Below are 27254 nucleotides of genomic sequence, written 5' to 3' on the forward strand. Positions count from 1 at the left end.
CATAGATTGTTTGTTAGAGCGCGCTAGATATGTACGGCACTCTGTTTATAATGTTAACCCGTTAAACGCGGATGGGGGTAAGTTTGTACCAAAGGCGCCCGTTGCCGATGTTTATTCTAATACCGTTAGTAATACGGATAGTAAAAATAATATCGTGTCTAAACGTGTTAGAACGCGTTGCGCGTCGTGTAGGAGAATTGGTCATACCACCGACGAATGTAGACGCAACGTAACGCCCAATGCCGACGAGGTGAAAGCTAAACCGATTTCTTGTTATGGTTGTGGTAAAGAAGGTGTGATTCGCTCCAAGTGCCCGACGTGCAGGAGCACCGCTTCGACCGACCATCAAGTAAGTTTTCAAACGGCCGTTACGCGCGACGCCGGGGTGGCGCGCGCGGTTATAAAGATTAAAGTGTTTTCGCAGGTTGGTGTCGCTGTGCTGGATACCGGCGCCACCGAGTCCTTGGCCAGCCCAGGACTTTATAAAATATTATTGAACAACGGAGTAAGTTTTAAGCAAGTTCGTCGTACGATTGGTCTCGCCGACGGGACACGACAGGTGAGCAACGTATTATTATGCGAGACTAAAGTTTATCTTAATAATCGTGAGTTTACGACTAAGTTTTTAGTAATCCCGGAAGCTAATAATAGGACCCTTCTAGGGCAAGATTTCATTGTGCAGGCAGGTATATTACTCGACCTGAAAAACGAATGTTGGCATTTTTCAGACGCACCTGGAGCGAAGTTCCAATTCTTCAAGGGGGAAGCGCGAGTTAACGCCGGCTACACCTCGACTATGCAGCTGACGCTGGAAGAGAACACTCTGATGTTGAGGAACGACGAAGCGACGCAGCTGTCGACAGCTCAGAGGACCCAGCTCAACCAGCTGATCATCAGTCAAGCTGAGCGGTTTGCCGACCGGGGACCGCCGACCAGCTACGCGTCTCACCGCATTCGGGTCGATGAGAGACAGGAGCCTATAGCTTCACCACCGTACCGCTTGTCACAAGGTAAACGTGAATTATTAAATAACGAGCTGGAGAAGCTGCTGGAAGCAGACGTGATTGAGGAGTGCGAGTCGCCCTGGGCGGCAAACGTCGTACTGGTCACTAAGAAAGATGGCGGCGTACGACTATGCGTGGACTACCGGAAGCTCAATGCCGTGACGGAACCGGACCGATACCCGCTGCCGCGCATAGAAGACGTACTGCACGCTGCTAAGACCACTAGCTACATGACCACCCTCGACCTCCGCTCTGGATATTTTCAAGTAAGTGTCTACGATGAGGACAAGGACAAGACAGCATTTATAACACCAGCTGGTACTTACCGGTTCAAGAGGATGCCGATGGGCCTCCGCAACTCAGGCGCTACGTTCCAGAGATTAATCGATCAGTTTAAGTCAAACCTGAGCGTACCGATTGTGACAGATGAGACCGGCGGGACCGAGATATCGCAGAGCCCACGTGGAAACAGACCCGTGACAATTTTAGGATACCTCGACGACCTCATCGTCTTGTCCCCAGATTTCAAACAGCACCTGGAAGACCTGGAAGCTGTCTTCAGGAGGCTGGAGGTGTTCAACCTGCGAGTCAACCGTGAGAAGAGTTGTTTCGCCAGAGACTCAGTAAAATTCCTTGGCCATATTATTGTTCCTGGCGGTTTACACGTTGACCCGGATAAGACTGCAGCTATTGCTGAAATGCCTGCTCCAAAGAACGAGAAGCAGCTCAAAGGATTTTTGGCGACGTCGAGCTGGTTCCGACGTTTTGTACCCAACTATGCTGCCTTGGCTAAGCCGTTGACTGACCTCTTAAAGAAGAGTAGTACCTGGAAATGGACTGATGACCAGCAAGCTGCATTTGATCATATTAAAAGACTTTTAGTCACTGCCCCTATTCTTCGACAAGCTGATGAAGCTAAACCTTTTTCCCTCAGGACTGACAGTAGCGGCTACTGCCTCGGAGCTGTCCTGATGCAGGGGGAGGGCCCCGACGAACGGCCCGTGGAGTACGCCAGCAGACTGCTACAACCTGCGGAGAGAAACTACTCAACCACGGAAAGAGAAGCTTTGGCGGTCGTGTGGGCTGTGACGAAGTTCAGAGGGTATATAGAAGGTTCAGAGGTAATTGTTAAATCTGACCATCAGCCCTTGCGCTGGCTGATGAGCTTAAAGACACCGAGTGGCCGCCTAGCAAGGTGGGCCCTGACGCTGCAGTCATACAACCTGCAGATACAGTATACTCCTGGTAGAGTGAATGTCATAGCAGACACTCTCAGTCGCCCTCCCTGTTGCAACGGTGGAGCAGAAAGTTGCGAGGTGTGCTTTGTCACTGTAGATATACCACACAAGACTCCTGCAGAGGTGCGTGAGAGCCAGCTTAAAGATACCGACTTGAAGAACATTATCGAAGATTTAGAGGCCACCGACGATCCCTTTAGGGGGAGGAATTGGTCAGAAAAAGGGTACCTGATGTCAGATGGTGTATTGTATAGATGTACCCCCGAAGCCGATGACGCTGATACTGCTTGCCTTGTGATTCCAGCACACGAGAGAGAGCAGGTGCTCGCCGAGTTTCACGACGCGCCCACAGCAGGCCATTTCGGAGTGGAGAGAACCCTGCAACGCATCAGGACCCGGTACTTTTGGATGGGTATGAGAACATACGTTACCAATTATATAAAAGGATGTACTGCGTGCCAACGCTACAAGGCAGATAACAGGAAGCCTGCCGGCTTGCTCCAAACGCCTGCGACAAACCGACGCTTTGAGGTCATCGCTGTTGATTTGTTTGGGCTTTTGCCGAGAACAGCTAAAGGCAACCGCTGGATTTTGATAGTGGAGGATGTCTGTTCCCGATGGACAGAGCTGTTTGCCCTGGAGAACGCCACCAGCGTGGAATGTGCCGCTGCCCTGGTAAGCGAGGTATTCTTGAGATTCGGAGTACCACGGAGGATGATTAGCGATAACGGAGTGCAGTTTGTCGCTGAGGTGATGCAGCAAGTTTGCCACACCTTCGGCATCAAACAGTCGCTGACCCCTCTATATCATCCCGAGGCGAATCCCGTAGAGAGGAAGAACCGCGACCTAAAGCCGCAGCTTGCTATCCTAGTGGGGAGAGATCACGGCTCCTGGGACGAACACCTGCCCGCAATTAGGTTTGCGATGAACACGGTAACGACGGCGAGCACCGGTTCTACCCCGTCATTCCTTACCTTCGGAAGAGAGCTGCGAGCTCCTTCCGACGTGATATCAGATATGAGAGCTATTGTGGAAAACGATAATTTCGTTCCTAATGTTACTCCATACTTACGCAGGTTGTCGACAGCACTCGTAGACGCGCGAGAGGTTCACGAGCGTGCCCAGTCCATCCAGAAGAAGTACGCCGATAAAGGTAGGAGAGCACCACCGGATTACGAGGTAGGTAGTTTAGTCCTCTTAAACACTCACGGACCGAACAGTGTCGGATCCGGGCAGTCTGTTAAGTTTATTCCGAAGAGAGACGGTCCCTATCGTATCAGTGAAGTAGTTAGTCCCACGACGTATCTTCTAGAAGGCATTGGACGTTACCACGTGTCACAATTGACGCCATACGTTGGCGAATTAGAAGCACCTGTTAGGGTCAAACGTAAGCGGGGGCGACCCCGTAAGTGCTAGTCCGAACGCGGGACGCTAGTTCGAACTAGAGGGGGAGTTTGTAGCGCGTGTGTTAATTATTATTATTGTTTGTATGTGCGCGTAATAATAGTTGTAACGACGCCCGCCGAATCGAGTCGATCTTGTTGCATCGGGGCTCGAGGTCAAGGGGCACCGCGGGGTGAAGCGTCCTGGAATGCACCGGCGAGCGCGGCACCCCCGCGCCAGTCGGGACGCGCGAGCGTAAGCTGCACTACTTGATTGTGTACTTTGTTGTTATTATACCTAATTATAGTTATTAGTGAGCCACACCTGTATTTTAAGTGCATAAGTAAAGTGAATAAAAGTATTGCACCTTAAACAGTTACTTTTAAAAAACTGTATTTATATCTGTATGGGTTATATTATCGTAAAAGAAAGGAAAAAGATTAAAAGAGCAAAAAAATAAGCCCTGATAAAATTAGGGGGATGGCATTAAAAAAAAATACAGAGTTAATTAATCCGGTGCAATATTATCAATTAATTTGGGAATTTAATAATGATTCAGTACATTTTGAGTCAGTATGACTTTATTGCATTATTATTTCCAATCATGACGTTGTTAGAATAGCTTACCTAAAGCTAGACCTTGCTGATAAACTTGTGAACGTACTTTTAGTAGAGATAAAAAGTAGTAAGTACTTAAATTCGGCCATAGAAAATCCTGATTTTTTGAAAAGCTAGGTCGCTTTTAATACCTAATTCTTCTTTGGCCTTCCAAGAATTCTTCTTTGCCCTATCATCCCGAACTTCTCAAGAGTATTTGAACTAATTAATCATACTACGTAACGTAACTTTATTACGTAAGTGACTCAGTATGATTATATCATTATTAACACGCTTTTCACGCTAGTTGGTTTTAATTGTGCATACATAAAGAGTTTTTTAAGGCCTTCATTATTTAATCTACTTGGTCTAGAATTCTAGATTAATTTTTCTTCATCAGCCGTGTTTTTTCGAGTTAAAATATATTTAACAGTCGTTATGTTTTTTGCCGAACCTATTTTTTAATTAACCCTAAGGGTGGAATTCAGACCACAATCTAAGTAAAGTCTAGAATCTAGTCTCTAGATCATTAGAATGATAAACAGTACTCATGACAGTCATAGACAAGAGAGTTTGTGAAGCGCTTTCGACTTTCCTCCATTGATCAGCGTTCTCACGTGTACGTAGATCTCCATTGTAAGTTGCAACGCAATAAAATGCTAAACTGACGTTTATAAGTCTTTATAAGACTTGAACACTGTCTTAAATGCTCATGCTCAAGCTTATCAAAGTACGTACTTTGATAAACTTGAGCATAAGTTTTTCAATGTAAACCTTTTTCAACCATATAGCAAAACGAAAAATCAGGTAAACAAAGGGGTAACTGGAAGATTTATAATATGTGTTGATCACCTTTAAAAAAATAATTTCGTTTACTAAAAAGCCTTTCCAATATCCCTGCCTGCCTTTTAATATTCAGTGCGATTGCAGTTTGATCCAAATTAGCTCAGAAGTTTTAGTTCTCCCAGGTTCAATAAGTTTGAGAACTGCATAAATACTTCAAATGTTCTCAAAGTTATGTTACCTGTCGTCTGTTGGGTGTCGTCGAGACGATTTCCGTCTTTGAGCAACTCATTGAAATTAAGGTGACTTTCCGATCCTCACATGTAAAGCAACCGCGACCGACAAATCGTCGTTGGAGTTCTAACACCACGTAAGTCAAAAATATCAACTTTTCAGGAGAGAGAAAAAAAGAATTGAATTTTGTACAGATTCCATAGTAGTCCAGGTTTACTTTTTAACTATTTTACGAGTTTTTGTAGGCCGACACGTGTTCCGATTGGCTAAAACGACACGTCTTCCGGTTTTCCGAATTGCATCAAAAGGTCAAAATAGGCCAAGTGACTTAAACATGGTGTTAGATAACTTCAAAGACGAAATGCCACTTTATGACATAGGCCAACTATTTCTAGCCTAGTTGTGGTTGCCTTTTCTTGTCGGTCAAGTTCGCTTGCCGTGAGGATCGGAAAGACACCTTTAAATCGCTTCAAAAAAAATCTCCTAGTCAAATTAGTTTAATAATTATTGTTAACAAGTAGAAAATGGGAAGTGGATACCAAACCACTTATCGTGAAAACCTCGTTCAGGGGGATGAATGGACTGATGAGGAATTGCAAATGATGGACTGGTTTTGAAAATCCCAAATACACCAATGAGGATTGTCCATTTTTTCTAAATTTTGCTCATTACAAAAACATTTCGAGGAATAAGGTCAGTGATCGTTTTTCTGTATATAAACGAAAAAAATACCCATTAGTTACTTATATTTTTGAACAAATACGTTTAACCTTTGTTTGACCTTCAATGGCGTTAAATTAGCAATAAATTCGACCAACATTACGTTTCGAACTTTTTTTAAGCTTCTCGTATCAGCTTTCACATAATGAGAACTTGCATTTGACGAAACAGCCATTATAAATAAGATTGAAAGGAAATTTAAAACATATGCAGAGGTCAATTGGCGGCCGATGATGACGTCAGAGCGAAACTTTAAAAATTTATTGAGAAAAAACTAGCCAATGAATTTCAAAATTATTTAATTTATATTCTTAAAATACCATATTTTAACGAAAAAAAATATAAAAAGTACATGTGATTTTTTTTGGACAATGCCCATTGCCCATTATCAAAGTGGGTGCTTTACTTTCTGAAATTGATCCGTAAATGGTATTTTGTTACATTAGAATATACAGGGTGTAACAAAAGAAAACAATACTTAATACTGTAGGGTGTACGTATGTGTCCCTTATATTGATTTCATATAAAAGTAGCAGCGCTGAAAGAGCAATTTTTTGCGATTTGTATGGTCAAGCGCCTCGTTATCAATCTGTCTACACAAAAGTTAAAAAAGTTACTGTTTCAGCGCTGCTACTTTCACAGTCAACTCTATACTCATACACACTCTAAAGATTACTTCGTTTTGTTACACCCTGAAGATGTATTTAAATAAGAATACACATTAAATATTACTACAAGTCACAAAGGTACTTGATGTAAATGCAAAAAAACAATACCCAAACTTAAGACTTGTCGTACATACTCTCAATAATTACTGCCAACTTATATGTTCGCTTTCCTACTGGACCTTGAAGCCAAGGTTGTGAGTTCAGTGACAATCCGGAATTCCTGATTATAACAGGTCACAATTTAATCTCTGCACAGTAAAATCAGTTTTATCTATACTATCTATACTTACTATATTATATCTATACTTTCTATACTAGATAATATTATAATTCTGCAGAGTTTGTTTGTTTGTTTGAACGCGCTAATCTCAGGAACTACTGGTCCGATTTGAAAAATTCTTTCAGTGTTAGATAGCCCATTAATTGAGGAAGGCAAATCGGACCAGTAGTTCCTGAGATTAGGGCGTTCAAATAAGCTCTTTCAAATAATTTCCCCCTTTTTTGTTCCACATTTTCCTCTATTTCTTAGCTCCTATTACTCTTAGCGAGATAAAATATAGCTTTCTATAGCCTTTCTCGATAAATGGGCTATCTACATTTATCGAGAAAGGCTATAGGCTATATTTTATCTCGCTAAGAGTAATAGGAGCTAAGAAATAGAGGAAAATGTGGAAAAAACGTGGGAATTATATGAAAGCGCTTATTATCATAAGAACTACTGGAGTAATTTTTATGTTATTTGGCAAACAAAGAATAGACCACGTAAAGGGACAAAGGTTATTTTTTGCGGAAAAACGTACGGTTGCTTGAAATTCCTAAATTACGCAAACAAAGCCGCGCGGAACATCTACAAGTATATAATAAAATCGTAGGAAAGTCAATTCTGTACATTGAATATTTTTGTACAATAAATAATACTTGGGATGTGATCTACTACTACTACTACTATGTTAACGCGGACGAAGTCGCGGGCAACAGCTAGTACTATTTAATATTATAATTGGGAAGAGTTTGTTTGAACGCGCTAATCTCAGGAACTACTGGTCCGGTTTGAAAAATTATTTCAGTGTTAGATAGCCCATTTATCAAGAAAGGTTATAGGTTGTATGTTTTCACGCTAATACTAATAGGAGCGAAGAAATAGAGGAAAGTGTGGAAAAAACGGGCGGCAACTATTTGAAACGGCTTATTTAAACGCGCTAATTTCAGGAAGTTCTGGTCCGATTTGAAAAATTCTTTAAGTGTTAGATAGCCTATTTATCGAGAAAGGCTATAGGCTATATTTTATTGCGCTAAGACTAATAGAAGCAAAGAAATAGAGGAAAGTGTGGAAAAAACGAGAGAAATTATTTGAAATGGCTTATTTGAACGCGCTAATCTCAGGAACTACTGGACCGATTTAAAAAATTCTTTCAGTTTTAGATAGCCCATTTATCCAGAATGGCTATAGGCTATATTTTGTTACGCTAAAACTAATGGGAACGAATAAATAGAGGAAAATGTGGAACAAAAAGGGGGAAATTATTTGAAAGAGCTTATTTGAACGCCCTAATCTCAGGAATTACTGGTCCGATTTGAAAAATTATTTCAATTTTAGATATCTTATTTATCGAAAAAGGCTATAATTTATTACGCTAAGACTAATAGGAGCGAAGAAATAGAGGAAAATGTGGAAAAAACGGGGGAAATTATTTGAAAGGGCTTATCTCACGAACTACTGGAGAAATTTTTCTGTTATTTGGCACAAATAAGAAGTAGACCACGTGAAGGATCATATGCTATTTTTTGTGGACTAATTTGTCTGTGAAATATCTAATTTACGCGGGCGGAGCTATGTGGAACGTTATATTTCACGTGGTCACATCACGCGTAAACGGCTGGACCCATTTTGCTGAAATTTGGTTTAAAGATACTTTGAGTCCCGAAAAAGAACATAGGATGCATTATATATGTAGCAAAATGTACGGTTCCCACACAATATACTTTTCTGATTTGCGCGTAAACGATTCAATCGATGTACTGGAACAACTATAAACTAAAGTCCACGCGGACGAAGTCGCGGGCAACAGCTAGTGGTTAACCACAGAATAGATAATAGTACAAGTATCTATACTATACTAATATTATAAAGAGGTAAACTTTGTTTGTTTGTTTGTCTAATTGTAATTAATAGGCTCAAAAACTACTGGATCGATTTCAAAAATTCTTTCACCATTCGAAAGCTACATTATTAACGAGTAACATAAGCCACTTTTTATTTTGGAAAATATAGAGTTTCGTAAGATATTTCAGTTTTTCGGAAACAATTAGAAAATTTACTTATTTTGCGTACGCTGCCTAAACTATAAAAAATAGAACTATATAATGTTCTAAGTAAATGTAGATCTTATGAATATCTACAAAAATGTCCGCGGCACACTATACCTATTACCTATCTATGTCGATTGAGGCACAACAACCGTTTTTTTATTTAAAAATATTGATTTTTTTGGACTACATTTAAACGCATTTATTTTACTCATGCTAATAATCCTTATCAAAATAAATTATTTCATCACTAAGTACAGTTTATGTAGATTATATTTGGTCCTTAAATAATTAAAATTGGACGTTTGGTTTAGAAGTTATGGCGAAATAAATATTGCGATTTACGCCCGTTTCGAAGTGGGCGCTACCAATGCGCGGGTGCGCTCGCGGGAGGGGTATCACTACATAATATTATTTTAAACATATTAATATTAAAGTATTTAGCCCATATTATTATTATTTTATTGAAGTGACTAAATAAGTATGTCACCATGGCAACGTCCATCACTATCCCGTCGCACAAACAATGGTCGTCGTCAATCTCGAGTTGTAGTAATTTACTATTATTTATTCAACAATTAATGTACTTATCAATATAAAAAGTAGCCATTAGCCGATTCTCAGACCTACTGAATATGCTTATTAAGATTTGGTTAAAATCAGTAAAGCCGTTTCGCAGGAGTATGCTATCTAACATTGTGACACGAGAATTTTATATTATTATATTAGATTAATTTAAGATTATGAAACAAAGTCGCTTTTTAACCAACTTCCAAAAAACCAGGAATGTTTTGAAATCCCGTTCCGTTTCAAGTTACTTTTAATTCGTAATTTTTGTAAAAAAACAATATTTTATAAAATATTAACTTTGCAGTTATAGCCCTTCTTTTATATTTTTTTAACGTTTTAATAGCAACATTTTCATAAATATTATTTGCATACAGTTCCCTATTATGCAAATTTTGAAGTCTGCATCAGATCACAAAAAATATTGATTGGAACGTTATTTACTTAACTGAAGGTTTATCAAATAAAACCGGCGAGGTGCGTGTCGGGCCACGCGCAATATAGGGCTTCGTATTAGTACCGCTAGTTTTTGATAATATTTTTTGTATGGTCAATGAATGTATAACGTGTTTTACACTACTAAAACATCATCTCAGTTACGTTCAAAGGAATTTGAAAGAAAAGTTTCTTTATACTTTGCCGAATACATTTTTAGTTAATCGACTATAACTTAAAAACTTATGAAGTCTTCTTAGCTGTGATAGTTTTCCTTTTAAAATCAGCATATTTCCTAGTCCCATGACTTTTTTCACATTTCCAGAAGCAACCGTTTAGCTGGTAGAATGGGGAGACACTGGACTCTAACGATTTTTTCCACTTTAAAACTTAATATTTCCTTGGATCCCAATCGGAAAATGATCTATGAATACTCATAATATTTAAAAAAAAAAACCTATCCAACGACATCCCACACGATGGGGTGGACGCGAAAAAAAAATTCATCCCCGCTTGATGTGTAGGGAAGGTACCATAAAAATATATTTTTTTAAGATTTCATGTACTATTTTGTCGGCATCATTAATATGTGCATTCGTGCCGAATTACAGCCTTGTTGGTCCTATAGTCTCTGAGCAAAACCGCGGTCAGACAGATGGACGGACGGGCAGTCGGACAGACAGACGGGCAGACGGACAGACAGACGGTCGGACAGACCGAAACTATAAGGGTTCCTTTTTGACTACGGAACCCTAAAAAGGGAACATTAATACGAAAGATTAGTAATCCCTGGCCCATAATTAATACTGTATAGAAGTCTATAGACTATACCGTACCATTGTAATTTGTATTGCAAATATGCCCCAAATGTAACGTAGTTTCGCTATAAGCCTACTTAGTAATTCATTTAGTAATACGAAATACTGATACGAGTACATTTGATTCGGTATTCTATTATTTTCGATCATATTATGTAGTATTTCCCAGTGCAGACAATACCACGGCAAATCAAAAACATTTCAAATTGCATCTTCATTAATATTCATGTGGGAATTTTACGATCGAATTATTAAAATTGTTTTTTGTATAGGTAAATCCTGTTATTCAGAAAACAATTAAAGATACCCACGAAAAATTATAATAAGATGATAAAATTTTATATTCAATGGAAACAACTGACATAATATTATTGAGAAGGAATATACATTATTGATTATACAGGGTGTAATTAAACCTTCCGGTCAAATTTCGATATATTATTATTATGATCCTTGTTAAAAATAAAAATACACGTATGTTTTCTTATATAATTACTCAGTACTAAAATGTTGAGAAATAGCTTTCGAAAGTTTTCCTATGAGATATAACTCACCGGAACGCCATCGCGACGTAGCCAGTCACGTTAGGTCACCTCTACGTCGCTGCAAAGCGCTGTTTTTAAACATAACTGAAAAACACCGGTTTGCGGCAACGTAGAGATGCGAGACGTTGCTTGGACGGTGCCTGGTAACATCACAGGCTAGACGGGAAGCTAACGCGACGGCGCTGGCTTCCCGGTGAGTTATATACACCACGATAATAATTAATGGACACTGGCCGCTGCCCCCCCCCCCCCCCTGGCGCCACTCCCTGCGTCACCCCCGCTCTACCCACCGCCGCGAAGTGACCGTACTGCAACGATTTTAACTTGGATAAAATATTATGTTATTGTAAAAAAAATTAACACCCTATTTTTTTTGTTAAATGGACTCTCCTAATGATAGCCATAAAAAATTGGCCGGAAGGTTTAATTGCACCCTGTATGAAGACCGTTAATTATTATTATTAATTAATTATCTTTACCCGACTACCCGTTGTCTATCGAATTTCATAAGATAGTATTGGTCTTCAGTTTCAAAAACGTATTTAAAACTCTTCATAAAGGATAGATGAAACATTATAAATATAAAGGTATTTTTTACAAAAATATTCTGTATATTTAACAAACAAATAACAAACAGTTAACCTTTTCAGTAAACAGTTTCCGTACTACAGGATTCGATTGGCTCATCTCGGCGGGTGCACTAAAAGCGTTCGATTTCAGGTAACTTTAAACTACGCAGATAACAGCCCAACTATAGCTGTCGGCTGTTTGCAACTCAAATTCGGTAACTGGCAGATCCGGGCATGTTACGCCCTTTTTTACACAACTTCCACTGTTGAATGAAAAGTTTATAGCCAATAGGTCAATTATAGGAAATCGTTTTAAAAGAATTTCACATTTTAAATAGTTATCAAATTGTGAAAATTTCAGAAGTCTAGCTATAGCGGTTTTTGAGATACAGCCTGGAGATAGACAGACAGACAGACAGACGGACAGACGGGCAGACAGACAGACAGACAGACAGACAGACAGACAGACAGACAGACAGTCAGACAGACAGTCAGACGGACAGACAGACAGACAGACAGACAGACAGACAGTCAGACAGACAGTCAGACGGACAGACAGTCAGACGGACAGACGGACAGACGGACAGAAGTACAGACGGACAGACAACGAAGTCTTAGTAGGTAATAGGGTCCCGTTTTTACCCTTTGGGTACAGAACCCTAAAAATGACCCGTTTAAGCACAGCTTATTAAATAAACTATTTTACTTCCTTATGACCTTCTAAATTCTAGAATCTAGTTAAGACAGGGATATCAGACAGTTGATGGTATAATTATTATTTATTACAATGAACAGAACACTATAAAGTATAGTTATAGATCTAAGATCAAAATACTTTCATTGAACCGAGTAACGGAGCTCTCTGATGGAATTTTCTAGAAATTTAATACTTGTTTTATTTTACCATGGCATGGTATTATGTTGTGTTATCAGCCTTTGTTCTCATTATGGCGCCTAAATCTGTTAATACTTTATCTTTTGTCTAAAAGTTGTGGAGAAAGCTATTACTATCCTTAATAGAATCTTTAGTTGCTATTTCCTTACGAGCCCATTGTTTGTAATACGGCAAGAGAAAATTATAATTTTACCACCAATATATGTTACGCTCAAAGACCGAAATCGCACAATGGGCGAAAAAAGGGCTCACAACGCGTTGTGGTCACAGTGAAACAGCCACGACGCGAAATTCGCGTCGTGGCTCTAATGAAAACGGCCACGACGCGTTCTGGCAATCACAAAAAGACCATAACGCGAAATTCAAGTCGTGGCTGATATGCTATTCGTTTTTCTTGATTTGTTCTTGATTGATTAATTGTCCATAGGTATGGAATCGTCCATAGGTATGGAAGATTATATTTGAATTACCACGCGTACTACAAAATATTTTCTCTTTTACTAAATTACTGCATAACGTGTTTATCATAAATAATAATTTATAAAATATCCATAATTCCATACTATACGTACTAATATTATTACTAGAGCGTATGTCTGGCGCAACGTAGTTGCGGGCATCAACTAGTAGTATTATATTTAAATTATATAAATAAAAATAAAACTATTTTTTTTATAATTTATTAAGATCAGATTACCTTATATTTAAAAAAAAAACAACAAACAATAACACGTTGCGCCAGACAGACAGACAGTAATAATATTAGCACGGATATTATGGAACTATGGATATTTTCAAATAATAATCATAAACACGTTATGCAGTGATTTAGTAAAAGAAAAAATATTTTGTAGTACGCGTGGTAATTTAAATATAATCTTCCATACCTATGGACGATTAATCAATCAAGAACAAATCAAGAAAAACGAATAGCATATCAGCCACGACACGAATTTCGCGTTATGGTCTTTTTGTGATTGCCAGAACGCGTCGTGGCCGTTTTCATTAGAGCCACGACGCGAATTTCGCGTCGTGGCTGTTTCACTGTGGCCACAACGCGTTGTGAGCCATTTTTTCGCTCATTGAAAGATTTCGGTCTTTGAGCGTAACATATATAATTATATTATATTACTTAATACGCAAGCGAAAAACTTTGTATCCCTTTTGACGTAAAATGCGGAAACGTAGGTGAATGAAATTTTGCACAGTTATAGTTTATATGGTGAAGGAGTGCATCGAGCTAATATTTTTTTTAAATTATGCTTTTATCACACATTTTCTAACAAATAAAACATTACACACACTACAACACGCACACTCAAGAAGATCACAGATTTTTGAGTGACAAACCTATACAGTATACATATTAATTATACTCTTTTATTTATGGTTGATTGAAGTCTGCTGACAACAAGTTGAGAAATTGAAAATGGATTATAGTTTTTTATCGAATCTTTGACAATGCTTACACGGCCAGTCTGAGATCAGCTAAGTCCCAGAAACGAGAGTTGAAAAAAAAAAGATAAAGTCAATATTTTTTTACAAATTAAACGTAGTAGTCCTAATGTCGTTGAAACTAAGGCCGAATTTCGACCGTTGGGCGATCTCTAGTAATTATTATTATAACATATTAACTTATTTGCATTTTGCACCCGTATACGTATGTCTGTCGGCTGTCATCGTTACAAAGACGTATAATATTGATAAATAAATAATAATAAGACAAGGACATTAATTTTTTTAGCTTAAATTGTGGATTACAATATTTAAAAACTTTAATATTAATTAATAAAATATGTTTTAATAAAACATGCGAATTCTCGATTTGAAGATAAATTGCAGAAGCCTGAAGAGTGAAGCTGTTGATAGAGCGAGGTAAAGTTTTTAATGAGTTTGAGTATTCGTAATAGGATTGTCATAAGTTTTTATTGTGCACCCGTTTTGTCCTTGTGGGGATTTACAACGCGTTCTTTAATATTAAAACAAAACATGGCGTTTGAAATTTATTTCACAACCGGCTGTTACCCGCGGTATTACCCGAGGTTTATTAGGGAAAATAAATTATTGTGATATTTTCATAGACTAAAAAAAGCCTATGTGATCCGGGGTATCCACTAACTCCATACTAAATTTTATTACAATCGCTCCAGACGTTTAGATGTGAAGAAGTAACAAACATACAAACTTTCGCCTTTATACAGTGTGTTAGTGTAACAACCGTTGTCCTTGAAACCATCAAATGAGCCCGTCAAAATGAACAACTTTTTCTACGAGAACAATGCTGGGAACTCAAAAAAATCCGTGTTCATACCCTTCGATCAAATATTCTTTGATTGAAGGTCATATCCATACAAATTGTCGATCATCCGTATGGGTATGAAGACGGCATTTTTTTTGAGTTCCCAGCATTCTTCTTATAGAAAAAGTTGTGCATTTTGACGGGCTCGTTTGATGGTTTCAAGGACAACGGTGTTTACACTAACACTCTGTATAATATAATAATATTAGTGTGATATTACATATTTTTGTGGCTGCGTTCTAAGCAAACTGAATATCAGCCACTGAAAGTAAGCTTATATTATTATTATTAACTTTTTCGTTTACACCTAACCGACAATACGTTGCTCACAGTCAGCGGCTGATAATCACGTGTGGTGTAAACACAGCATAATACTGAAGATAAGTATGGAGAAAAGGAATTTATTTAAGTGTGAAGAGCCTAGTATTAAAAGCTTTAGGATAAAAAAATATACAATTAAGAAAAATATTATGCAGAATTCATATACTTAGCGAATTTTGCAAAACTATCGTACCGATTTTGATGATTTTGCGAAACGGGCACACGAAGAGTCGTAGAAATGTCTTTCGAATGCACGTAATATGCTTGTGTACCTAATGCACATAATTTTTATAGTGTTTTAAATATTCTCAATACTAATTGCAGCTTATTATATTTATATCTACTGTATGTCTTACGCCATCGCTATTTTTTTAAGTGGATATAATAGGAGAGTCTCGCAACAGTTAACTAGGGTAGCACGGGCATTGTTTTAACGTGATTATAAAAAGTGCTGATAGATTTATACACTGATGCAGTCGATCCGTAAACGTTTATCTTAAATACCCTACTAACCGATATTATGATACCCTACTAACTGATGTTACACGTGCATCTTAATTTTGTACAATACTACAGATAGGTAAACAGATTTAGGGTCAATTCAGACCACAACGCGACGACGACGTCGGGTTGAAAACACACACACACATACACAACTTTACTATTTTAAAGACTTATAACCTTGGTTAGTAATATTATAAATATCTTGGAGGTATCAGAAATAACATAGGATACTTTTATAGAAAAAATGCTGACCTGGACGAGGACGAAGTCGCGGACAACAGTTAGTAATCTATATTTTTTTAGTTCTGAGATCAATTAATATACAACTTGTAGAATGTAGGTTAAATGCTTAGCATAATTATATTCCATAGAATAAAAAGTAAGAAACCGCGAGCACTGGAATATCCGTACAGGGAAACAGTCATATTTTAAGAGGATTCCACACCGCCCTTTTTTCCATACAAACGTTGTCCCCTGTTTCCTCCCTGGATAATGCTAGTAGAGTTATAATTTTTTTCCTGAATATCTACGGCCACTAATAAAATGTCCCTATGTTTTGGTTTTTTTCATAATTTAATAATTAAATAAGATATGAACGTTCAAAAACCCAAAAAATGGCCAGATTTTCCGCTGTGTTCAAACGTCCAGAAAACAGATTTGGATAGATTATACAAAAAAAGCAAAACATAGGAACACAGCTCAAGCCTTTTTTTAATCTTTAATGAAAAAACTACTTAAATCGGTTAAGTTTTGGAGAAGGAATCAGGGGACAACGAATCGTTGATTTTCTGGATTTTCTGCAGTTGTCTCTATCGTATTCTGCGGTATAGGCTTGAGGTAAGGGAGACAGCTATAGATATTACTCGTACTTTTTTTCATTTCTCTAGCCCCTGGTGTATCCTCTTAATGGAAAAGAAGACTCTATTTTGTGTTTTCTAGAGTCTATAATAATCAGAAAGCAACTGGTAGGTGACAGAGACATACTTATGTTGATTATAAAGTCACGTATACACAGTTTCTTAGTCCTTACATAATATAATAACACAATATATAGTACATACCTATGGTGCCAGGAAACCAGGCGCATAGCGGATTCCTTTGCAGGTCGCTGCTGCTGTTGCCGACGCGAATCTCCAGGTCTTGCAGAGGTTGGTGACCTGCAAAAAACACAATAAGTAAAACATACAAACAGAAGGGAAGTTGACTTAGGTTTCGTTAAAGGTTTGATTACAATATAGTGATAGAGCGTGAATTATTTTCTACCGATATTGTTATAAAATTAAACATATACTTACTTAATAATATAAATAAGGGTGGTAAAGGGTCATAAAAGCCATGCATTTTATTAGAATTTTTGTCGTTGCGGTGGCTTGCCGCGTAGATCGGAATCGGAAAGCAAACGAACTACATACTTAGTAATCTGTGGTGACTGGTGAGGCGTCGTGCGACACCGATTAACTTCATTACCTGTTTCAGTGTGAGATGACTCTTATAATTTCGTAATGGGGATTGTCCATTTTTTTTTTTTGCTCATTACAAAAACATTTCGAGGAATAAGGTCAGTGATCGTTTTTCTGTATATAAACGAAAAAAAAAACCATTAGTTACTTATATTTTTGAACAAATATGTTTAACCTTTGTTTGACCTTCAATGGCGTTAAATTAGCAATAAATTCGACCAACATTACGTTTCGAACTTTTAGTAAGATTCTCGTATCAGCTTTCACATAAAGAGCTCCGGAGACGATCAAACGGTTTGATTCAAACCTTACGTGTTTGATGCAACCGTTTGATGTCGGTTTGAACGGTTTGTCAAACGACACTGCGCAGTTTCATTCAATACGCGCTGTCGAGTACACGTCTTGTAATGCAGAAGATGCCCTAGATTGTAGAACGAGGATCGCGATTTTCTTATCTTATGTTTATAACGTTAATGTCCTCTGTCAGAAGAGAAAAAAAAAAGATATACGTGGAAGAGCCATGCTTCTGCACGAATGGGCCGGCTCGACCGAAGAAATACCACGTTCTCACAGAAAACCGGCGTGACACAGCGCTTGCGCTGTGTTCGCCGAGTGAGTGAGTTTACCGGAGGCCCAATCCCCTAACCTATTCCCTTCCCTACCCTCCCCTATTCCCATCCCATCCCTACCCTCCCCTATTACCCTATTCCCTCTTAAAAGGCCTGCAACGCACCTGCAGCTCTTCTGATGCTGCGAGTGTACATGGGCGTTGGAAGTTGCTTTCCATCAGGTGACCCGTTTGCTCGTTTGCCCCCTAATTTCATAAAAAAAAGACTGGTCCAAAGAATGGTATGGACTATGGACTAACATAATATCGTTTTACCCACGAACATCTACAGAAAGTGCTAGAAACTACAGCTTCTTTCTTTTTTTCTTCTTCATAATCCAGCACTAAACTAAGCCGGGTTTGATCAAACCTTCAAATGCGTCGGAACACGATCAAACGGCGCGTCAAACACAACGAAAATATGAAATTTCATCAAACAAGCTTCAAACACGTAAATGTTTGACAAACCGTTCAAACTAGCTTTGTAAACGATCAAATCGGTTTGAGTCAAACCAAAATTTACGTGTTTGAGTCAAACCGTTTGATCGTCTTCGGGGCCCTTAATAAGAACTTGCATTTGACGAACCAGCCATTATAAATAAGATTGAAAGGAAATTTAACATACTGCAGACGTCAATTCGCGGCCGATGGTGACGTCAGAGCGAAACTTTAATTTATTGAGAAAAAACTAGCCAATGTATTTCAAAATTATTTAATTTATATTCTTAAAATACCCTATTTTAACGAAAAAAATAATAAAAAGTACATGTGATTTTTTTTGGACACTGCCCATTGTTTCTTTGCGAGTTTTTAGAATGCTTTATGCTTTTAAAGTTGAAACTATAATATCCTCAATTTGAGACGTATCTTGTTGTGAGTAATAATTGCAGCTTATAAAATTACTTCGTGTTATCGCTCGGGTATAGGTGGCGCCACTAGCTGTCACTTCCGACAGTGACAGCAATATGGAGGACTTAATGGCGGAAAGATGGCGTCACTCACAGAGGGGATGGTTGACTGTTGAGTCCCTATAAAATCATCGAACACGATCGAACGGGCTCATTCCTGGAGAAATTATAGTGAAGTGAACATCGAAAAGCTGATAGTGTTGTGAAGTAATAGTGAAGAATCACAGTGTGGTTCTATACGTTAAGTGTGATTTAAAGTTTTAAGTGTGATTGGTGGTAATGTATTCATTAAATTAATTAGCACAAAGTGAAGTGATAAATAAATATCAGATATAATATTATAATGATTGTCTATATTGTGTGATATGGGATAAATATAATGAATGTAGTAAATAAATATACTGTTACTTAATTTAACTGTGGTATTCTTTATTATATCAGAAGCGGTGATCGAACGTCCACAAATCATAAAAATGGCGCGAGGTCGCAGACGTAGACGAGCGTCTTCTACAAGTTCGAGTGCAACATCATCACGCAGTTCCAGCTACAGTACAAGTGGCGAGGATAACCGCCGCCATCGTAGAACAAGAAAGCGTCGAAGAGAATCGCCAACCAAAGCAGGTCGATAAAAATATAAAACTAGACGCCGAAAAACAAAAACAAGTCTTCGATGCCAAAAGGAAGGATGCGCCTTCTTATAAAATTGGAGACTTGGTGCTTATAAAAATACCAAGTATGTCTAATGAAGGTCAGAGTACTAAGCTGCTACCTCAATACAAAGGTCCCTTCCAAGTTATAGACATACTAGGTCATGATAGATACAAAGTTGCTGACATGAGAGGAGCTGAAAGAAGTTCTAGACGTTACAACGGGGTCACATGCGCTGAGAATATGAAACCATGGATACAGATTGCGGACCCTGACACGCCGGATGTTATCGAAGAATAAGCGTAAGATCTATGTTATCCTTTGTAATATTCTGTATGTATAAGAGTCTGGTGCATTCACTTCGAACATCCATTTCATGTAGAGTGTAGACTAACATGTGTAATAGAAATCTGTGATGAACACTATTACAGCATGCATGGTGATACACAGCTGAGTTAAGTTTCGTGACACTCGGTTCAAACCATGTGGTTGTATTAATTGGCCGTCGATGGGATAATTTATACAACCTTAGTCGGACTCTCTAATGGATTGGATGCTAGAGTCCCTTTTTGATAATCTGTTCACTGTTCAGGATTAAGTACTTAATAATGTGTTACTTGTATGTCCTCAGCTCCTGCACCAGACCAAGTTGCTGCTCGAGGACGAGCGCAATTACAGGACGGCCGGATGTTATCGCTCGGGTATAGGTGGCGCCACTAGCTGTCACTTCCGACAGTGACAGCAATATGGAGGACTTAATGGCGGAAAGATGGCGTCACTCACAGAGGGGATGGTTGACTGTTGAGTCCCTATAAAATCATCGAACACGATCGAACGGGCTCATTCCTGGAGAAATTATAGTGAAGTGAACATCGAAAAGCTGATAGTGTTGTGAAGTAATAGTGAAGAATCACAGTGTGGTTCTATACGTTAAGTGTGATTTAAAGTTTTAAGTGTGATTGGTGGTAATGTATTCATTAAATTAATTAGCACAAAGTGAAGTGATAAATAAATATCAGATATAATATTATAATGATTGTCTATATTGTGTGATATGGGATAAATATAATGAATGTAGTAAATAAATATACTGTTACTTAATTTAACTGTGGTATTCTTTATTATATTCGTACTGTCAGTATCGACACTCGTCAGTAAACTCATGACAATAAAATCTTACAGTTCTGTTGAATAATCATAATTAAGCGCTAAGGGCCTTTCCACATGACTTATTGGAACGAAGCTCCTTATCGCGTGTTGCGAAAGGGGGCTAGACAGAAAAAATTAAGACGAAAAGTTGTAATGCCACAAAAGTGTCGTAGCGCGTGTTTTTCTCTCTGTCTCACTTTTTTTGAGTGTGTAAAACCTACAGGTATTTGTACATAAAAAATTATGAACTGGAACTTCGTTCCATCCGGGTGTCCCTTGACATCTCTCAAGTTTTTTTTATCGACGCTCGTTTGTATCGATACAGATTACAGACGCAAGTTGAACGCTCAGCAAACGGAAGGAAGCTGACACGTTTTAAACTTTATCTGCCAAAAAGCGATGAAAACACGCAGAAGACGAGCGCATCAGAAACGCGCGTCGTCAGTGCGCAAATATACGTTGTGCTTGTGTGGAAAGGCCTTAACAATTATTATACTAGTTAAATATCAAATGATTCCCACAGTTGAAAATAAATGAAAATATTTTAATGTTATCCTAGTACAGTCGGCGGTATAAAAAGTATATTCTAAAATATATCCCAGCCATTGGCCAGTGCTCATGAGTCATGACGTCTAGAATCGACGCCATACCACAGAATAAATATTAATAGGCCATACCGTGGATTTGTTCCGAAATAATATAATTATGCTAGTGCTGTATATGACTTTGTCATAGGACCTTTATTCACTTTGATTAGTGCGAATGCAGGTGATCAGTGATTAGGAGAAAATAAAGAACTTGCACTAATCAGTCGCTGTCTACACTGGCTGATTAATAATCACCTGCACTTGCACTAATCAAAGTGAATACACGCCCATACATCACAACTCACACTTGTCTCACCAGCGTCATACCAGCAGTCAGCATATTATGAGGCCGGGTATTTGAATACCATACTTATTTGATATTATGTAAAACGTATGGTATTAAACCATGTGTCATGATAAGTGTAATGGCGCATCAAATTTTATTTTCGATAGCAAAGTTAGATTTAATTATTTTTGACATTTAACTTCGCTATCGAAAAAGGCGGACGCATTTTAACTAGTGACTACTCAGTACACTGGGTTTTATTTCGGAACCTGTAGGCATGTTTTGCAATGTTTTGACATAACGGTGGCTGTACATGACAAGTGCCGTGGTCACTTTTACTTGTTGCGGCACACTTCTACCGAGCGTGACAATTGGCAAACGCATATACACTGAATTATATGTTTGGAATATTTGAAAGTGAAATAAGGGTGTGTAATATTGATATGTGATGCGAATTTTATGGTCGACGAGCGCGGCGTCACGCGTGATACGCCTTGCTGCAGCTGCACACTATACATAAATCATAATAAATACTATATATTCATCTTATCTCTTATATATAAAAATGGATTTTCGAATGTGTTAGTCGCGCTAAAACTCGAAAACGGCTGAACGGATTGGGCTGATTTTAGTCTTAAAATATTCGTAGAAATCCAGGGAAGGTTTTAAAGTGACACGAAGTTTACCGGGGCAGCTAGTCTTATATATAAAAATAGATTTTATAATGTGTTAGTCGTGCTAAAACACGAAAACGGCTGAACGGATTGGGCTGATTTTAGTCTTAAAATATTCGGAGAAGTCCAGGGAAGGTTATAAAGTGACACGAAGTTCACCGGGACAGCTAATATATGATATAAATAAGATCATGATTTTGATGCTGAGAAAATTCATATCCATCAAACTATACATTACTCAACCTGAAAGGTTAAATTGCACTTGATAATTTCGACGGCAAAGTTAGATCTTAAAAATGTATGAGACAGAACGCACTAGACCGCAACGTGACGCGTAGCTACCGAGATACATTACTAAATTATGTATGGAATTGACAGATTTCAACGTGACTTGTATGACGTCAAACGCAATTGGAGTCTGTCAATTCACGTTGCGCTCCGAATTGACCCTTGATAACATACTAACAAGTGTGAAAGACGGACAGATAAACTTCATGCGAAATAGAACAAAGTTTTTATCCCGTAGAAATGTATGGCCTCCGCGCGAAAAACGAATTTTGGCGCAAAGCTGCAAAGGAGTTGCGGGCGTCATCTAGTTTTTTTATATGTATTATCAAATTTCACCATAGAAAATATTATAATTTAACTAATAGGTAGGTATCCTGTAGTACCCAGGTTAACAAGCAATCATTTTCGTGTCACAAAACTTTGTATTTCTATCCCAAAAAAAAAAAAACGAGGGAGTAAAAATTTTGCGAAGGTAGGAAAAGATTCTTTCTTAATAATACACATTTCTACGGACATATTGTATTTAAATAACATAATCCAAAAACTTTTTATGCGTTTACATTTTACATAAAATAAATAAAAATTACGGCCGACTAGCGTTAAATTTTGTTACACCCTCGTGAAATTACTTACAGCAGTAAAACACTCACATCATCGTACTCAGAGACATCCCCTGACCCCTACCCTATTCCCTTCCCTATCCTCCCCTATTCTCTTCCCTTCCCTTTCCTACCCTCCCCTATTACCCTATTCCCTCTTAATAGGCCGGCAACGCACTTGCAGCTCTTCTGATGCTGCGAGTGTACATGGGCGACGGAAGTTGCTTTCCATCAGGTGAGCCGTTTGCTCGTTTGCCCCCTTATTTCATAAAAAAAGACATTTAATTTTGATGAAGCTCCAATTTAATGAAGAGTTTGACAGATAATGTATGGGACATAATATGTCAAATTTTTTAATTAAGTACAAATCTGGGAGCACGGCAGTGCTCCAGCCAAGCTTTTTAGCAAAGGCACGGCCGTACCATACTTTTCTCGAAGCGGTTCGCGGCTTTTTCACATCCCCTTTATCTTCGATGTTAACAAAGCTAGGGATTTAGGATTTCAGTGACTAGGAGCAAGTATTAAAACTAGCTTAATCTCCAAATGACATAACATTTCGATAAATAATTTAATAGTTACGGATGATCAAAGTTACTACATTTTATCACTCACTGACTGACAGATCATCAAAATTCTAAGGTACTTCTAGCTGACTTAGAACCTTGAAATTTGGCAACAAGGTAGGTCGCTATTCACAATGAAAGGAAAAATTATGAAACTGGCCAATTGCGAGTCGGACTGGCGTACATAGGGTTCCGTACCGTAAATTTGTATGGGAGCCCCCCTTAAATCACAAGTTTATGTACTTTTCATTACATATTATTAAAGTTGAAATACAATTAAGTATTTTCTGAAATTTTCAAAAACCTTACTTTTACCATTATGTATATGCTCTATGAGCAAAAAAGGGATAAAAACCTGTTTGTTGTATGAGACCCCCCATTAATCATTTATTTTATTTTACTTGGACTATTAGCTTTTATAGCGACAACAAAAGTACATAATTTGTAAAAAATTAAAATATCTAGCTATTGCGGTTCTCGAGATCTAGCCTCGTGACACACAGACAGCGAAGTCTAGACTCATTAGGAATAGGCTCCCGTTTTCTTCTTTTGGGCAAGGAAACCTAAAAACTGAACAGTATAATATAACTTTATTAAATGAAAGAAAAGATTTTTATGTTTATGGCTTTGCAAGAACATTAAAAGTGAGTTCATAATGATTATTTAGAGACTTCATAATAATTATTTTACGTACAAAAGGAAAAATAGTGTTAACAAAGTTAACAATGAAACTATGATAATGAAATTCGATTAAAATATAAATAAATGAAATCAGAACTGCGAATTACGATGTACACTCCATACTCGCCCGATAGATGGTGTTGTAGCACTCCCTTTATACCGCGGTATCGCTTGTTTGCGGAGTATAATTATTGTGGTTTAAAAAAATCCGGAATAGGTCGTAATACTCAATCGAAAGTGACATCGGTGCACGAATAACCTCCTGAAAGTTCAAAAGTTGTTGGGCTATCGTCTTTGAATTTGTACTTTGTAGAAGTACCTACCTGTTATTATATTACGACCTAGAATATATACCTAGAGATAGAGATAGGTGCTAAGCTAAATACAGAAAAGTTTTAACGTGACCTGAAAAGAAAAGAAACCTTAAAAAAAGAAATGAAATCCCACCAAAACATTAAAATAATGTAAAAAGGAGCCAAGCAAAATATTGCGTAGCCATGCAATATATCTATCGTAAAAAGTTTTTAGATCACATTCAAGCCAAGCCTTCAACTTAAATCAGTCGCTGATTATTTCTCTAGTGCTCATTGCCAAGCCACTATAATAATTATAAAATAAAGAAAACTATTGATAAATTCACTGAATGTTGATTTAAATTACAAAATAAGTTGAAGGCTTGGCTTGAATGTGATCTGAAAACTTTTTACGATAGATATATTGCATGGCTACGCAATATTTTGCTTGGCTCCTTTTTACATTTAATGTTTTGGTGGGATTTTATATAACGTTTAATGTTCCCCTGAGTGCGGCAGATAGAGTATTAATTTTGTGAAAATATTATTAGTGATTTAATTGTTATTGACAAAAAATTTAATGTATTATTGTAATAAGGTTAAAAGTAAATTAAACTATTCTTTAACCGATTCAGTAGGTGTAATTTTTGGCAATTTCACGCGCCTGGCTGCGTGAGTGTTTTGACCCGAAAATCAGAAAATGATTTTTCCATATTTGGTCGGACAATACAGGCGACCAATTGTCTGACAGGACAGGTCTGCCCTGCGCCGGATGTTTAGCCAGTCAAGTAGGTCTGTCCGTCGCATTACTTCCATTGCGTTACGAGAGCAAAGAAACACAATAAAAATGTAAGCACTATGAAATGTTTTTAAATACAATAAAGTGGCATAAGTGCGGTGACTATAAAATTACTCTTCAGCTGGCCTGGTTGTAATGAAACCGGCCATAACACAGAAACTGAGAAGCATATTGCTGATAGATCTATTTACACAGTTCAATAGGAGCTGGGGAGTACATTAGAAACATTCAATGCCGCGCGTGTGCAGCCCCCGACCCTAGCAATTCCAAATCCGATACGATATTAATTAGATGTTATTACTGTAAGTCAGTGTTTGTCAACCTTTTTTATGTTGCGACCCCCCGAGTATGAATAAATATTTCGCGACCCTTTCCCCCACCCATTGCTTTTAAGCTATTATATATAGCTTTTGTCGCAGGCTTTGAGCGCGGCAACCGAATCAAGAAATTCCGTAACGAAAAAAGGGTAAACCCCCACCACTCCGAGCGGCACGGTGTTTGTGTGCGTGCTACTAGACGTATGCGAATTATAACTGAATAAGTTAATAAAAATGTTATGTAATAGCTTTACCGCGACAATCCCCGAGTGCCACACGTATTTCTTTTTATTACTTGACGTATGTCGTATGCTTATGAATATATTAATATTTATTATTTCGATATATTATTTTGTTAAATTTCGCCTACGTAATATTATAATCATATTTTTAATCTTATTTTTTTAAGTCAAATAGTTCTCTCGACTTCTGGCAACCCCCCTACAGAAGCGACCCTCAGGTTGAAAAACACTACTGTAAGTACTTATGGCGAATACTGTTCGAATACCTTTGTGCACTAATTAATGCTAGGAGTTCTATTGTTTTGGAGATATGTTGTCAATTCTGCTGCTAATGCACTATTTCACTTTTTCTTCAAAACATTTTTCGACGAAATTTGTATGTCTGAACGGGTTTTGTGTGAGTCGAAATTTTTTAAAAAGACAATATTACTGTATGAATTACAAAATAATTTTCTAGTTTTTTCGATCATCGTCATAATAATATTATATTAATCGAGGATAATTTATTTTTGTGTAGTGAATATAAAAAAAATGTAGGTACTTAAGTAATTTGATCAAATATCAAATAATGCAAGTTAAAATCGCATGTCTTTTTAAACAAAGGTGAGGTTAAGAAAATTCAGAGTGCCGAATTTTTTACAGTGTAAGACTGTAGACCAGTCTTCGATTGAATGTCGATAACGAATGATAATATCGATACAAATACTAAATTAAGGTTGTATATTAACATCCCTTTCCAATTCTTACGGTGGCTGAGTATTTAAATGAAATAACAGAAACATTCGCAATGCGATTTCACTGAGGGGAATCTGGGGGGAGCCCTGTCTGCATTAGGCTCTAGGCTATTACCTGTCAGTCAATTATAGGGCTGTCCAAATTTGAGAATTTAATTAAAATTGATTCGAATACCAGACTGATGTTTCAAGTAGCAATAACGAGGGATGTACGCGGATTATTTGAAAGTGGGTTTGAAAAAGGACTAAAAATGTTGAAATACTGGTATACTTTTACCCCTTCTCGTTGCTGGCATTAAAACGAAACATGTTCAAACCTTCGATCGTGGATTCTTGTAAATCTATTGTTGTCGCGATCACCGGTGATCTTATGGGGCTTGATAGGTTAAAGTGTAGGTAACAATAGATTGACTTAGGTAGATGCAAGGCCCACGTTATTTGGTCGGCTTATGTCACGTTAATGTTAATTGTGATAACTTGATATAACTGGACCAAATTAGGTCCGCCGTTTGCCTATGATTAAGAATCAATT

At 37.8% G+C, this 27254-nt stretch overlaps 1 protein-coding gene and 1 long non-coding RNA gene across 2 annotated transcripts in view; one reads left to right on the forward strand and one right to left on the reverse strand.

Moving 5' to 3' along the window:
• Positions 1–27254, reverse strand: part of LOC121738834 (sushi, von Willebrand factor type A, EGF and pentraxin domain-containing protein 1) — a 146837-nt gene that overhangs the window by 44605 nt on the left and 74978 nt on the right. Inside the window, exon 4 of the mRNA XM_042131081.1 lies at positions 16949–17044. Within this exon, the coding sequence (XP_041987015.1) occupies positions 16949–17044 (96 nt within the window). The remainder of the gene's footprint in view (positions 1–16948; positions 17045–27254) is intronic.
• LOC121738835 lies at positions 5738–22353 on the forward strand. Its single transcript, XR_006037344.1, has 3 exons — positions 5738–5748; positions 10715–10718; positions 22231–22353. It is a non-coding gene; the product is annotated as an uncharacterized LOC121738835 (long non-coding RNA).

The sequence above is a fragment of the Aricia agestis genome, chromosome Z (genome assembly GCF_905147365.1).
Source record: "Aricia agestis chromosome Z, ilAriAges1.1, whole genome shotgun sequence".
Lineage (NCBI taxonomy): Eukaryota > Metazoa > Arthropoda > Insecta > Lepidoptera > Lycaenidae > Aricia > Aricia agestis.